This window comes from Pseudopipra pipra, chromosome 7, assembly GCF_036250125.1.
Source record: "Pseudopipra pipra isolate bDixPip1 chromosome 7, bDixPip1.hap1, whole genome shotgun sequence".
Classification (NCBI taxonomy): Eukaryota; Metazoa; Chordata; class Aves; order Passeriformes; family Pipridae; genus Pseudopipra; species Pseudopipra pipra.
Genome location: NC_087555.1, coordinates 22,499,647 through 22,516,333, shown reverse-complemented (window position 1 = coordinate 22,516,333; position 16,687 = coordinate 22,499,647). Strand labels below are relative to the sequence as shown.

General features: G+C 38.9%; 1 protein-coding gene across 2 annotated transcripts in view; it reads left to right on the top strand.

The window, feature by feature from the left end:
• The first annotated feature begins 3,587 nt into the window (after positions 1 to 3,587).
• Positions 3,588 to 16,687, top strand: part of SLC4A10 (solute carrier family 4 member 10) — a 152,918-nt gene continuing 139,818 nt past the window's right edge. Inside the window, exon 1 of one of the 2 annotated variants that reach the window (XM_064661066.1) lies at positions 3,588 to 3,780. In XM_064661066.1, coding sequence (XP_064517136.1) covers positions 3,733 to 3,780 — 48 coding nt within the window. In that variant the 5' untranslated portion in view covers positions 3,588 to 3,732. The remainder of the gene's footprint in view (positions 3,781 to 16,687) is intronic. The other variant, XM_064661065.1, reaches the window with a different exon arrangement.

The following is a 16,687-nucleotide window of genomic DNA, read 5'->3' as shown; positions in this document are numbered from 1 at the left end:
AGGACTCTGTAACAGCTTTTATGCATATATAAAAATATACATATAGCATCACTTATTATAGCAGAATACCTTCTTGGGACTTAGGTGGAGGAAGTACCTGTCACTCTAAATAATTAGGAAGTACTCCTTAGTTAGAAAAACAGTATTTTTATTAAAAAGACTTAATAAAAGAAGTATTGCAAGACTTCTCATAAGCTTGAACTCCGATGTTTAGGTCTTAATTTTGGAGCTGCTTCTTATCACATATCTATTTTTGTACATACAGAGCCATGTCAGTGATGTTCAAGACAGTGGGAATTATTTACACCCCTGGCCATTTTTATGTCAAACCCAGATAAACAGGTATATGCCATATGCCTCCAAAATCTATGTTATATGCTTCTAAAGTACTTTGAGTATGGTCTAAGCCTTTTGAATGTAATTCAGCTTATATATAAAACATACCTCTTGTGAATAGATTTTGAGGAATGGAACCTCTGTTCAATGGGGTTTAACACATTTACCATGACTGAAGGGAACATCTGAGTTCCTGGCTTGCTTCAGGGCAAGAGGTAAAAGAGAGTTTTAGGAAGAAGAAGAATAAAAGTCAACTTTTGCTGTCTTCAATTTCTTGTGAAAGATGACACCAGGCAAGGATCAGGTCAGTTTCTGACATAAATTCAGAATGTTACCGAAGAAGAAAAATATTTCCCCTTTTTTTGCATTGACATTTGCTTTAGAAGCTTTATCATTGTAAGATTAAATGTAGAAACACTCACTGTTTCATTTATGTGGTGCACTAGAAATATATATATAGGAAAAAAATTAGTCTGACATAAATATGTCACAAAAGTATTTATTTCCACAGCATATCCTAGGTATTCTTAATATCTTAAAACTTAAGTGTATCTGCATGTTGTGATTTCACAACACCTGCTCTTCTTGTGATGACATTTCTCAAATTACTGCTCATTTGAGAACCTCTTCTTACTTTTTTCATATCCTTCATGTACAAAAGCTTGAAAATAATACACAGTTGTGTACCAGAAGTTTAAACTGGATATTAAAGCCTGATTTTAAAGTTAATTCTTTTGGGATGAGAAGTGGCACTATTACTGTAACAGAGTAATAACGACAAAATTGCTGGATGTGCCTGGAAGTATGGCTTATATTAGATGCAACATTGAAAGAAGCCAACTCGAAGAAGAGAAAACAGAATTCAAAATCAATTATAAAGTAATTAGAGAATAAATATTATTTTCAATTCTCTTTTTGGTGTGATATACTGCTAGAATGCTAAAAAAAAAATGCTTAGGTTTCATGAAAAATAGAACTTTCAGCTAGGTCACTGGTGTTACTCCACTTTTGTATGTGCAAAGCCCTTGGCTTTGAAGCTTTTGGATTCAATGTTTTGGATCTTTGTATAGAAGCATGCTTGTCACAGCTGTCGAAACCATGACTTGCACTTTGACTTTGGCTTACCAGTTTGCGGCTTTGTAGCTATGGAGGTCAGTGATAATTTTGTGTGTGCGGAGCGGGGCAATGCAGAACGATTTGGGGAGGTATGTTATTTAACAGAGTTTTTCCATATTTCATCTATTATTCCACAGTGGTGAACTCCTGACTATAAAACACTCTGACAAAGAACCTTTGCAAAAACAATTACATAGCTGGTCCTAACTCTCTTTTGATGGCCCATTCAGTAATTCACTTGTAGATCCTGTGCATGGTACTTGTGGTCTTGATCCTGTTTCTCACTGTGAAATGTGGGAAAATAGTGTCATATCCACAATATCTGAGTTATTTGTGGGTTTTACTTTTATTAGATGTGTCTGTGTGGATGAGCGCATTTTGAGAAAATATATTGGGGAGTGAAAGATGTGTAAATGCCATTAAGCTTGAAGAATTGCAGTACCTACCAAAAAAAAAAAACTTGGACAAGCTTGAGATATTTAGGCAGAGAAGACCAAGGTGCTTATACTAAAATTCATTGAAATAACTACCTGTAGACTGAAACAGTTTTTGGTCTTCCTGGTTTCACAAGTGGTATATTCATTTTAAATCTCTTTTCTTTAAAGAAGGAGAATCACTTTTAAAACATTCTTTCCCAGCTTCATCATGACTTTTACAGCTTAATTATAAGCTCCTACAAATAGGGTTTTACTGTGCAAATGCTGACACAGCCTTACCTCTAGTGACCCGAATGCCCTCCAATGTTAATTACTGCAGATCTGTAATCGTGTTATGAAAATACACATCTGGCTTTTGTCCTGGAATCTGGACCATAGTGCTGTCTGTCTTTCTGTACAGGGTTACATGTAAGTGTCACTTTGTACAAAGACCAAATTCTCAGTCTTGACTCAGAAAAATAGCCCCCTTCTTTTGTAAGAACAGACTTTGACTCCCCTTTCCTTTATATTGCTTCCCCAGCTCTGTCTCTCACTTGGCTGATGCACGAATAATCCAACCTGGAAGATCTCTGGGAGACTTGAAGAACATGTCCCATGGCAGAGGAAATTAAATCAGAATTAGCGAAGCTATTTTTGATCTACTTTTAGACTGCAAATGATATCCAAAATGTAGGGCATGGCCTGCTGCTTTGGCAAGGAGATCAGTGTTAACAGGGAGATAGAGGTTTACTTGTTAGTTTATTTTTCCTAGCCAGGTCCCTGTCCATTTTGATTCTTATGCACACAGGTTTGGATGGGCATGTTTTTTGGGGAGATGCACTGGAAAGTGATGAAAATGAGAACTTCTCTAGCTCAGCTGTCATGGTAGGCAGCACTGTGCTTGTGTTCTTAGCAATGCAAGTACCATGGGGACTCAATGTATTCTCACTTGGATAGCAAATTTAGGCTTCAACAATTGTTTGTGTAGCCTGTTGGGGTTTTTGTACAGCTGAGTGTAACTACTGAGTTGCAGAGCCAGATAGACTAGGAGAAGCTAAATGTGTATCAGGCTTGCATGATAAAATTGGGTGAATAAGAGGGTAAGACTCCTGTTAACTGTATACAGAAGAATATGGTAGTCTGATATGTCTGTGATTTGCAGGTCAAAGAAGATGGTGGGGTTATCTTTGTGGAGAGTGGGACAGACCTCTGTTTTGAAGGTGCTGTCTGTAACTAAGGGTCAAAGTAGGGCAGGACTGTGTGAAGTGTCACTATTTTCCAGTGTTCTTCTGGTGCTGGCTACATCAAAATGAATCTTGGCCCAAGACTGCACCGAAGCAGCAGCCTTGGGGAGCCTGTGGCGGAAGCCTGGTGTAAAGTGGTAAACTTCTGAGCCTTGTCTCGATATTTGCGATAGTGTCACCCGGGGTTCAGTGGGGCCCGGTCCCTCCGCTACTCTCTCCTTCCTCTGTGGACACGCAGCCAGCTCCCCTTCTAGCGCCCCTGGAGGAGCTCACGGCACCGGCGCGCTCGGGCGCCTGTGTGCAGGGGCGAGGCCCGCTCGGCTTCAAAGCGCCGCCGGGGGCGGCAGGACGCGGCCGCATCCCGCATCCCGGCTCCCCGCATCCCGCAGGTGGATCCGGCTGCTGCCCCCCCGCGCTGGGGCCGGCGGTGCGCGCGGCCATGTGACTGGCGCGCGCTTCCTGCCTCCGCGCCGCCCGATCCCGATCCCGATCCTGATCCTGATCTGCGGCGGGAGCGCGGCCGGAGCGCGGAGCCCGGCGCAGCCCAGCGGCTCCCGCAGCGCCCCGGGAGCGCGGCGGGCGGCGGGGAGGGGGCGCCGGCGCGGCCGCGCCGCCGCCGCATGGAGACACAGGACCAAGGGGCGCAGATGGAGCCGCTGCTGCCCACGGTACGGCTGCCGCAGCGCGGCCCCGGCCGGGGGGGAGCGACGCGCCCCGCGGGAAGGCAGCCGGGGAGGGGGGCGCAGGGGACCGTCTGCCCGCCCGCCTGTGCCGGGCATCGCAGCCGATTTCTCGGTGCGTGGGGAAACAGGTTGGCTCGCTCCGGTGCCGGGCGATGCTGCGGCGGCGGGAGTGTCTGGACGCCAGGACGCTCGGGGATGGAACGGCGTGTGTTTGTGCGCGCGTGTCCCGCCGGGGCAAGCACCCTGCCCTCCGGACCCCCGCCCCAGGCATCTCCTTTCCCTCGGTACCCGCTTTCTCCGCATCCCCCCGCCTCGGACATCTCCTTTCTCAGGTTGTCCTTGCCCCCCCGGCAGTGGGGCGGCGCAGGGGAGCGAGCACCTGTGGGCTGCCCCGTGGAAATCTCGCTACGGGGACGGGGCTGGGACTGTATCTGTATCTGAAGGTCCCTGGCCCTCCTCGTTTGCAGACCTCAGAGGAATCTGCTGAGGGCTGGCACTGACACGACAGGGTCTGCTTCCCGCCGGATCCCGGGCTCTGCTTCGTGCTGCCGTGTCGCAGTTTCTGGTGCTCAGTCGTGGAGCTGGTGATCTATGGGGTTATTGACGTCTGCGGACTACGCGGTGCACCCTCGCCTCAGAGCACGGTGCGACTGCACATCTACGCCTGGGCAGCCTTTCCCTTGCAAGTAGGAAAGGGGTCAGTTGATGGGGGACTTTTTACACTGCTAGATCAGTAGGGACCCTCTTGCCTGCCAGGCCTCTCCCAAACAGAGGGTTGCAGACACACAGAAGGTTTTCAGTGTGGGTGTTGATCTTGATCTCATCCCGAGATTCTGTTTGTGAATGGTGGTTCCTGCCTTACACAGGAAATCTGTCTGGGGCAGGGAAAAGTCTCTCATGTACATACACAAGTGTCTGACTGTGCGTACACATCCCTGTCAACACACTGCATAGGTCTGTAGAGGCTTTGCTGCTCCTGAAATGGCTGTGTGTTAGCACAACGAGCTGCACAACATTGATGAAGCTTGAAAGAGACAAGTCTCAGCTGCTGCAGGTTGATGAGATGCACTCATGGCAAGCCCATTTTTCATGGGGTCTGTTCCCATCATCTGTTGACATGGTCCATTTTGCAATCTGGTGGCAGGTTGCTACACAGTGTGAGGTTATCTCTGGCATCTTCTTTCTCCTTGTGGCAGGGACAGTTTTCCCCATTGCTCTCTGGATCCCTTTTATGAATCCTAATTCCTAGTACTTGCTGCTCTCTCAGTTTCTGACACTGGAGTGTCTTGTTGCTTTCACTGACAGACTGGCTGCCGAGTTCCTTTCTTTAGAGAGACAATTAAGTGTAAACCCAATTTCCATCTGTAGTTCATGATGGTGATTCCATGGAAGGCTTAGTCCTCAGTGTTTCACACCAGTGCAGTAGTTTGCAGTCAGTAGCAGTCTCACTCTTGCTCATACTTTGCTAGTCTATGTGCTGTTCTCGCTTTGTCAATGTGTGTTGTCTCTGTGCAATGGCCACTGTGCTGGGAGTCAGAAGAGTCAGCTGTCAGGAGGCACAACATACAGGATTGCCTTGTGCTGTCTGGCTTTAAGTTTTGTTTCTCCAGGGCTGTCCCCAATAAAAAAGGCTGTTGCTGTTGTTGAGAGAAGCAAAGAAGATAGTATTTCTTGTGTGCCGATGAGGGGGGAATTGTCCCTTGTTCCCTCTGCAGCCCTGACTGGCAGAGCCCTGCCCTGATGCAGTACCTCTCTGCAGAGCTGCAGGTCCTTGTCAGTAGAGCTGCAGATCGGTGCTGTTGATTGTTAAGTTTGTGTCCTGGTTCCCACCTCCATTTACTACAGCTGACTAGTTCAGCTTTGTTTGCTTCAAGTAGGGAAGGGAGACTTCTCCATCCAATTTATGTTGTGGCATGTTCTCTTCCTCAGTTGTCTCTTACTCTTCTGTGTCTGAGAGGGCCTGTGCGCTCAAAAAAGCAACATTGTTTTCCTGCCGCAATGATGGTAAAGGCACAGCTCCTTCAGTCTTCAAGATTTCTTGGTCCTAGTGGTGTTTTCTCTGTGCATCAAGCAATATAGTGTGTGTATGTGCTCTGGCAGGCTCAGCCTGTCTATGTCTAGCGCCCTGCATGTGGTAAGGCAGAAATGGCTTTCACATGATGGGAGTCTTTTACCTAGAGACGGGACAGAGTTTAAGGAACAGGAATTGGTGCTAACGTCAGCACTGTTAGTCTGGGAGGTAATGTTGTGACATACCTTTAGAGGCCTTCTGTTTGGGGATCAATCCTCATCTTGACTGGAAACAGAACAGAAATGCAAGCTGTAAAATGAATACAGGTCTGTTCCCAGGTGTTGTCCTGGTTCAGTGGACTCTGGGCATGAAGAAAAAGGCTCCTAGCAGAGCTTGTTTCCTTCCAGGGTTAGTCTAAGGGCTTTGGTGTATGCAATAGATTTAATTTTTATCTTTGGCGAAACTGTAACACATGATATGTTTTCATTGTTATTTGTAGTAAAAAGATAACGAATGTAGTCCTTGATTAATTTTATCCTCTAATGGTGCTCAGAGATTGTGAAGCCCACCAAAATCCCACAGTCTGTACCAAGAGGAAACTATTTTTATTCTAGTGTTAATCACAAGTTGTTTCTGATTTATGATGTTATCTTTTAATTAAAACCCCCAATCCCTAGCAGTTTGCAGACTAATAAAATACATTGTTGCTGGTGGTTTTGGGGAGTTAAATAATATACTTGTCAGTTTCCTGTCACTCCTTTTGAAAACAGGTCTTATGCAGCAACAGCACCTTTGTTAGCAGTTGTGCCAATGTTTTTTTTTTTTGCAGTGTGGACAAATTTTGATGGAAATTTTTAGAAATCTATTGCAAGTTATCTATAAGTGCAATATTGTAGAAAAAAATGAAAAAGGAAATTGTTCACCTGGATACAATTTTTTTTAAACTGCTCTTGAAAATGCAAATAGAGTCTTAATTTGTACTGTTCAGGACATATACTAATTTGGTAACAAAATGCAGACTTACGTGCTTTCGGTATCATCTAATGATTTATTTATCAGTCATCAAGTATATTTTTTCAGTGATTATTCAGAGTACTTTAAAATAGTTGTGAGTAATTGAAAGATTGCTGAGGAGTCATCATTTGTTTGCAGAACAGGAGAAACAATGTGCAGGTCTCTACAAAGATCTTCTATTGATTTCCTTTTAAAGAACCAGATATTGCTAGTTTGTGTACGTGTATACCTGGATTGCATGTAAATTATGTTGCAAGTTGTCACTTTATTGTGACTTTATTGGCAATTTATTCATAGCACAAGGTGTTTGTATTTGTTCTGTACATTCTGGATCTCTTGTAGGCAAGTCAAAATTGGATTTCTCAACAGGGTTGTTATCTGACAGAGGTTTGATATTTCAGATATGATGAAGATATACAGATACAGTGCGAATATTTTTGCTAACTATGTTTGTGTTTGGTGTGTTGTTTTCCTGTGTTTTCTGAAGGCAACAGTAAACCCCACGTATGTAAAGTGTAATTGACTTTTCCATGTTCTCTCACCCTCCTCATTCAGTCTTAAAATTCAAAAGCTGTTTAATTGTATTTATTTGTTTATTTAATTTTCAAATCTGGTAGATAAATGGCCTTAAAGCATGACATTGCTGAGCTATATATAGATGCTGTGTATGCTTGTGCTATAGTATGATATGGTATGTATGCTCTAGGTAAGGTTGGTTTGTATCAAGAGTACTCTTGCTGCTGCAAATGGCACACAGTTATTGCTACTTAGGAACTCCGTATGTGGGAGAATGGTGTAGCAAGATCTTGGGTAGTAACTATTTTTAATGTAGCAGGTGAGTGTGGGAAGCTGCTCACACTAACAGGTCAAATTCTTTTGCTTTTGTTAATGCTGAGTGGGACCTCTGATAGGACTTGAAGATGAAATGTATTGCTCATTGTCAGAAGAGATGGCAGAGCCTGACCCCACAGTTTGTATAACAGTACTAATTCCTAGTTCACTTCACCAAAATGTAGCATTATAGCAACACTTAAGGCAAGTTTATAGAGACTACAGGAATGTTGTGATTCTTTTGGAAAAACACAGAGGCATATTACATCCTCAAGACAATGGCATCATTGAAAATAAAACCCTAAAACCTAATTGTAGGTATAAATTTAGGATTGAATTGCTGCTTTGGGTATTTTCTCTTTTACTGTCTGATTTCAAGTTGTGAGTGAAAAGAAAGAAAACTTTTTCCAGGAAAATGCTAGAATGAAATGAAGTAGCAATTAGATAATAACAACAATCAAATAATAATAACAAAATATTTATTTAAGTTCCCCTTTCCTCCTCCTTATATTTACCAGTGTCATAATTAAAAAATATAGTATGCTGTGGTGTTACTCTTTAAGAATAATTGGCAGCCTGATACATATTTGTGCAAAAATAAGAAAAAGTATGAATACTGTGTGGAAATCATCCCACTTCAATGCATCTATGTCTGGTTTGAGTTCTTCCTACAAATTCTACTTGTTAAATATATGCTTTCAATTTCCACTGCTAATAATAGAGCATCTTCTACTTTTTGCTTTGGAAAAAATACAGAATAAATTCTAAAACAAAATACTTCCAGTGACATCTTTTAATGCTTCTTAAATAAGTAATGTTTACAGCTTCAGTGGATGAGAGAGCTTAAGCAGGTGAGGGAGTACTTAATCCACTGTAAAGCATCTTGGACAATTAGTTATGTGTCAGATGTGAGAAGAGAAAGCCACAGGCACTGCATGTTCCTTTCATATGTTCAGATCTGCCTTGAAAAAACAAACTATTGAAGATCATACCCATGTGACTCCCTTTGCAATAATAATGCCATTTTTATGTTGTACAAATTGATGGAGGACTGAAAACGTTCAACATAATTTTCAGTGTTGGTAAAGTTTAAAAGTTATTCTCATGAAATGAAAAATAAGTGTAGTGTATTTAAAGAGGATTAAAATGCACCCTGGTTCTACAAGGTTGTTTATTAGGATAGGCAAGGTGAAAGTTGGAATAGATGACAAAGGCTATTGCTAAAAATAGAGGAAATGTCTTGGGGGACAAAAAGAAGTTGCAGAGTGAAATGAGGGTAAAACTGAGAGAGTGGAGATTTGTGCAGACTTGGAGAATCGAGGACATTATGGCTGACTGGTATGAAAGGAAAGGAGGAGCTGATTAAGTTTCATGGGTAAAGAATACAGGGACAGAAGCAGGAAATCCAGCTTATGGCCTTGTGCAGCTGGGGCAAAACAGTATCTTGAATCCTGAGTCTTCTGTGTCTTTGCCGATTTCCCTGTTCACCTACTTAGAACCTTTTTACTTTGTTTAATCAGCTATTTATGAGACATTGCAAAGTTGTTAATAAATAAATACTGAAATTCAGTAGAGATGTGAAAGATAAGGCCAAGATTTGCAAATTCTCAATTTTAATCAAACTAGAAACTTGCTGCAAAAAACTTGGCACAGTAACGTGTTTAGGAGAAATTAAGTCTTCAAGGTACATGAACTAATATTTGGCATTTGAAAAGTATTAGCTGATTAGTACAGTATTATGTGTGTGTTTTGAGAAATGAGTAGCAAATGTAGAGCAATTCAAGAAGAACAACAAAGATCAGCATGGGCCTAAAAATATGAAAGAAGATTTGAAGGAACTGGGATTCCTGAGGCTGAAGACCCACACATTTGCTATGTAAAAGGCTACTGCTGCAAAAAGGACTAGTTTCTTTCTTATATCTGTACTGAAACAAGGAAAATATTATGGGACAATATTAGAAGGAAGTTAAGAAAAGCTGTCTAATGCTAGGAGTAATGTAACAGTGGAACAAATTGTCTAATATATTTGTGTAATCTGTATTAACTGTCTGTAAGAATAAGTAAGACAATTATTGCTGCTTTAGAGCTGAGTGATGGGCTAGAAGACCTTATGAGATCTCCTCCAATCCTATCATTCTGTGAAAAGGGCTCGCCTTTGTCTTTTTGGGACAAGTATGTTATAGATGGATGATAGGTTATGTGCAATCTGAGGAGAAAGAAGCAGTTTATCTGGATTATAAATTTTGATACCCTCATTTAGGTCCACCTGAATCCTGAATTTACTATAAATACTTACATTTACTATAAACACATTAAAAAGAGTATCTTAAAAAGATAGATGCCTGCTGTTGATCCATTTTGTAACAAGAAGGTTTTAAAACCACACAAAAATGTAAAATGCAACATTATTTATGAATTTGTGTCTGTGAAATGCTAAATCTTAAATGTAGGTTTTTAAGCCTTTGTGGAATCCTCTTGACTTTTTAGGAGTCTATGTGCATCGCTGGGGCTGCAAGAAGATCCAGGACAAGTTTCAATGGAAGCAATCACTTTGTAGCTGTCACGCTCAAAAATGCCAGAAAGTATTGCACATTAATGTTGCTTTTTGAAGAGAGATTGGATAATTTTGAACCTTTTTTTGGAGACTTTTAATAAGAGTAGTCAAAATGCTGTAAATTAAAACAAACCACTGATCTGAAGCCACTGTTGTGGAGAGTAGTTCCAGATATCACTCACTAACAATTGCACTAGATTCTGTCTAGAGGCATTCTTGGTCACTGAAACTGTGTAAGGATGGAAAAAGGACCAAACTGTGCTATTAGATCCTGGCAAGGATAGAAAATAGATACTTAAACTGTAATTAGTCTGGCAAACTGAAGTCATGTCATTAAATAGAATAGCAAAATGCCATGTCTTTTCTGGAGAAGATGATAAGTACATGTAATCTTCCATTTCAACATATGAATGTGTATAGGGGTTTTACTTTAGAAGTGAGCATCTATAAGCAAGGAGGTGATTTCATGTCCAATCTTTCCCACTGAAAACTTTGTGGAGATTATGTGGTATTAAGGATGTTTGTAGTGTTGTAAACATGAATAGAAAATAAAGGCACAATCACGGAGATTGTGTGTAAATTTTAAGTGCTTTAGATTTTTTTTTTCATTGGTACTGACTAGTAATTTTCATTTTTTATTTTATAAAATCAAAGAATAGCATCCACAGCAGAGTAAAATCTTCATGATTGTTCTTTCCTCTTAAGCATTTTAATTTTGGGGTTCAGGAAAATGCCGCTGGTAAATTTGAATAGTTGGATTTATGGTTATAGAATGCAAATTAGGAACTAAAAAGGGCTGCCTTATATTGATATTCTCAGTGTTTATAAGAGTCAGTAGAATTTTAAATTTTGTGTTTTGTTGGTGGACAACAAGCTTCTGAATAGTAAGTGAAACTGTTTAATTCTGTAAAGCTATATTTCTGCTGTAAAATGAGGCAGAAACCAAAATGTAATTCCCAGATAAGATCTCCTAGATCTGGTTGGACCAATGATGCAATTAGTAAATTTGAGCTAGAGTGTCTTTCTAAAAAGAGGATTTTGCTTTCAACCTCTATCCATCTATCCATCTATTTATCCATATCTTTGGAGCCAAAAAGCAACCCTATCAGTCATGTTGTCAAATTTTCTCACAAAGTAAGATGTGGATTTTTTTTTTTTTTTTAAATTTGGAAATGTAGACTGAAAACGTACAGAAAAGTATGAGAGTTTTCTATTTGGAATTAAGCAGCATAATGATGTGTAAAATCTGCTTAAGTAAAGTTGTCAAAATTCCTGTGTGATGATAAATAAAGTCTAACAGCAGATCTAGAAATGTGAATCTTTTTTCAAGGCCAAACTCTGTAGAATTGAAGACATCATTCTCAGTCTTGTTTAGTTATTTAGTTTGCTTATCTCATAAGACAAAGCCTGTTATAACAACTGTAAAATAAAAGAACCTTGAGCTTTTAGCTAAATCAATAAATTAAATGTTCTGTTAAAAGTAGGAAGTTGATATTTTTTATTTGGATTGCAGCTAAGTGATGATAATGATGAGAATTGGAATGGCATGTATTAATCACTCATTTGCTCCGGAGATTTATCCTTTACCTTAGGATTCAAGGTTGAGCTTGTAGATATACTGTTCCCAAGGGCTGCTAAGTAGCCATGCAGAAGTGGTTGAACCACTACAGTCCTTATTAAGAAAAAATTTCTCACCCATTCTGCCCGAATGGGTAACGGATAAAGTTCAATATCATCTACTAAGAATGCAGAAATGAGATGGCGCTACCAGCATCTCAGTTATATTAATGCAAAATTAAAAAGATTGCAAGTTTATGAACTGAAAATTCATAAGGAAGAGGATATATTCTCCTCTATAGAGTATATATATATATACTCTATAGCATGAAGAATGTTAAAAAAATTATAATTTTATATTGCCAATGGAAAAATGGGCATTTGTCTACCTTTGAATTGGTGAAGATGGGAATAACCCCTATCCACTTTCAGAAAAACAGTTTCTTCTAATCATTTTTGTGACCTATTTAAGTAGGTACCAAAATAGAGCCAGAGTGTCCCAGAACAGTGCATTATCGTTCCAGCAGAAGGGATATTATACATGTTAGTGTTTTAAAAGAATTCATAGAATAAAATTAGTGTTCCCTTCCACCCCCTCACTTCCAAATCTGTGCAGCAGCTGCTGCCAGCCATCTTAATGCTGTTCCTCAGAAACATCTTAGTTTCCAGTTCTTTTGAGACTACTGCTACCTCATTTGAGACTCATATATACTTCAAAAGTATCATCACCAATACAAATGTTCATGCAATGTCTGCAAGTCTGCTGTGTTCTGAGATCTTAACATACCTTACTTTTTTTCAGAAAATTTTATAACTTACATTGTAACCCATATTATGCATCTTCTTCAATTACTGCTATCCTTTCCCTTTATTTGAAGACAAGATAGAAATGCTCAAACATATGACTTGACTGATTATATAATTATCTTTTAGAAAGCTTCCACTTTATTATGTTTTTCCTCTTAATGATTTTGTTATAGTGAAATACTTAACTATGTCCACCTGTTTTTACAGCAGCCTTATAATAGCTTTTGAAATTAAATGTGGTAATGAGCTGTAAAAGCACTCATAAAGCTGTGTTTCATACTCATCCTAGAATCTTCTCATGTGAAAATTCTAATAATAGGTGAATTTCATGTCTTTTCTTGAGAGAAGTATCTGAATGATTCCAGATTAGGTGAACATGCTTTCAAAAATAGCATTAAGCAGTGCAGAAGCCTTTGTGCTTATCCTCCCCCATTTCATAAAAAGGAGGTTTTTTTGTAGCTGCATGTTCACCTAATCTGGAATTATTCAGATACTTCTCTCAAAAAAAGGCATAGGAGGAAAACGTTACAGATTTTAAAGAAAACACCACAATCAGTTTTAGAAAAGATGAAATGTTTTTCAGCGATCTATAGTTTGTGTAGTTTGATTGTGTTCATTTCACTTGGTCTTGCCTAAAAGTTCAGGACTCTGTGTCTGCTGTATCTGAATTGATTTACTTTGGCCAGCAAATACTTGAACGTTTTTTTCTATTTGCCCAGCCATAACTATGGGTAGGTGAGAGGTTTCTAAACATTAGCCAGTATTGCCCAGGGCAACGGAACTTCAGTTACCTCTGGAGTGGAGAAGACCAGTTGAAAAGAAACTTAAAATATGCAAAAAATGAGTAACTCTTCACTGAATATTTGTGAACTGTAATTTTTTTTTTTCACTTTTCTGTCCAGTGCTTCTACTTTGGCCAAATTTGGGCAAAAATAACAGAAGCAGCAGAAACCTTTTTGCCTTGAAAAATATCAAGTCACTGAAGACTGAGCATGCATTAACAAGGTGTGCTGTGGACAGAAGCAGGTTTGTGGAGGAAAAGAATTGTTTTGGAGAACTGGGCATCTCCACTGTACCACTGTACTCATGATGAGGTATTTGCCTTGGACTGCCCCAGGAACTGTTCCCATTAACAGGTAGAATGAGACTGTACATAGTAACAGGATTATAGCTTGCAAACCCCAGTACATTACAGCCAAACAACCCCAAATCCCAAAGCTACCTTACCATGCTTTCTTCCCCCAAATTTCTCCATAAATGTGAAACTTGTTAACGTATGTATGTCTATGAAAAAAGTTAAGCTAGGGGGAGCAAATGGAACTTCACTAAAGAGTATTTCGAAGAAAAATATGGAAATATTGAAGACATCTAATGAAAGTTATTATCAAAACATGTAAAAGTGCAAATGTGTAAAACTTGACTAAAATTTTTTGTTTATTCTTCTGTGAGCAACTCAGACTTACACAATCCAATCTTGTGAACATTCATGTCACTTACATGTCTTAGGTAGTTCAACACAAAGAATGTAGCTTTCGATGAAGCACCCGATGTAGGATCTGAGAAAGTCTGCTAGGAAAGTAGTGTTATTGCTCTGAAACAATTTTTTTTTGATCCTAAAGTATTGAAAACTTTCAAAAAGTGGTCTGATATTTAGACCAGCTCATCATATAAAAATTATGAGTAGTGTTTCAATGACAGTGTTAGAAATAGGAAATCTCTGCAAAACCAGTTCTTTGTGACTCTTAGGCTACTAAAATTCCTAACTATGACGCTCATCAGAAGTCATTAATTATTTCATGTTTATTTCTTTATGTCTATCTGTTCTCCCTTAGATTACATACAAAGGATGGCTGTAAAAAAAACTGCTGCAAGGTAGTCAAGGTAGACAGAATCAGAGTCTTCTCTTCAAATACCTTAGTTGCATGCACTGACCTTGCATAAATGCAAGGTAGGTTTACCCTTGATAAAATTGAGCTAATATGCTCCATGCTTGGCATCACATAGGAATAAACACAGTCAGAATAAAGAATATGAAAGCACTGATAAGATGCTATAAATGAGCCACCAAGTTTAGGGGGTTGTATTTTCTGTTTATCTATTTAGGAAAAAAATTGTGTGACGTTTTGGGATGAGGACTGTGATTTCATTCTGGGTGGATGCGGGATCTGTCACACAGTGGGCCTGGTCCATGACTGGCCTATTCAGGAGCTAGGACAGTACACATATGAGTAATAAGTATTAATTGCAAACAAATAGATTTCTGGGAGTGCAGAAATCTACTTATTTTCTCGAAGTTACTCTTGTGACTGCTCATGAAAATTACTGAGCTATTGCAGCATAACCCTTTTGACTGTAATCACATTAAGTGTCTGCTGTAAGAGTGCAAATGATGATAGTTATAAATTGTGAATGGACAGAATTAAAAATACCTCTCAGTTTGTACTTTTTTTTTGTTTAGAAGAAGAAAACTTCTAATTTTTATGACACAACTAATAGCAAATTTTATGGATTAGGGGAATTGCTTTTTTATGGATATGAAATTTAAAAAATTCTAGAGGATTATGATTTATCTTGTTCAAATGCTGTAACCCAGAGACTTTTATTCTACTATCTGCTATGCTTTTATCTTTGGGTCTCAAATTTTTCATTTCACAGTGATTGCAGAAATAACTGTTTATATAGTACTTCCATTATACATATTTATTAAAAAGTAAAAAAGTAATTAAAATAAGTCTGGGAAGATTGTCTTGAGCAAAAACAAATGAATTGATAAATGGTCTCTGCAAGCTGTAATAGGGTATTGTTAATGCTTTACAGTTATAGTACAGGTTTTAATAACTCATTCCTAAGAGTGAGTTTAGTTCTGCCACTGATATATTTTATATATTTATATAGGAAAATAATATCAATTTAGAGTTCTTATGACTGATTTATTTTTTTTTCTTTTTTTTTTAGATTGCTTTTTTTTGCAGTCCGTAATAGATTGTTTATTTTCCTGCTAACATTTAATATTTCTTCAGCAGGCTTTTCTTGTGTGTTTAGAAAGGGTGTGTTTTCTGTGTCTGCATATGCAAATATGAAAATACATTTAATTCTATTGGCAATAATTTTAAAAATTTCTTACTGGCGGCAAATATGCACTTCAATTTAATGGTTTCAGCTTTCGAGAAATACAAGACTAAGTAAATTTGCCTTAAAATTTGTTATTAGTACTGTGTTTTAGTACTAGTTGTGCTCCATTTCATAGAATTGTAGAGTGGTTTGGGTTGGAAGGGACCTTAAAGATCATCTCGTTCCAACCCCCCTGCCTTGTGCTGGGACACCTGCCACTAGACCAGTTTGCTCAAAGCCTCATCCAGCCTGGCCCTGAACACTGCCAGGAATTGGGGCATCCACAGCTTCTCTGGGCAACCTGTTCAAGTTCCTCACATAGAATCATGGAATTACCTAAACCCAGGCTTTGTTTTGAGTTGACAGGTGCTCAGCATTTCCTGTTGACCAAACTTCTTCAAGACACTAAAATCATATTGAGATTTATTACAATATTCTAAGCCTTAAAAGAGCTTCCAACAAGTATTAGAAATGGTTGTAATGTTAAGAAGAAAAAAAAAAAGGAAAAAAAAGTATGTATTTTTACTTTATTTGGAATGGGAAGATGTCTCAATCCATAGTCAGCAGCGTGATTCCTTTACAAAGTCTCAATTTTCAAGCGTTTCATTTTAGATATCTTGATTGGTAGTGATATGAAAACAGTGATAGGAAAGTTTCTGTCATTTGGGAGTGCTAAATTGCATATGTGTTAGGAACATGAGCAGTGCAAGATATCCATATGAATTGTGAGTATGATGACAAAAGCAAGAAATTATAAAGGAAATATAATATCAAACCATTATTCTTAACTTTTATGTTTCTGCTGTAATCTTGCAATCTTGTAGCTTCAACACCAAGAAAACACCTATATTCTAGATCTTTATTTAAAAGTTAAAAAAAAATAGGCAAGATTTGGTTCTCATGGTAGAGATGGAAAATGTGAAAACATCAGTCTTGATAATCCAGAAGAAAAAATCATCCTTTGTGTGCTTCTTTCTATATCTCATTTTTTTCAGGCAACATCTTGA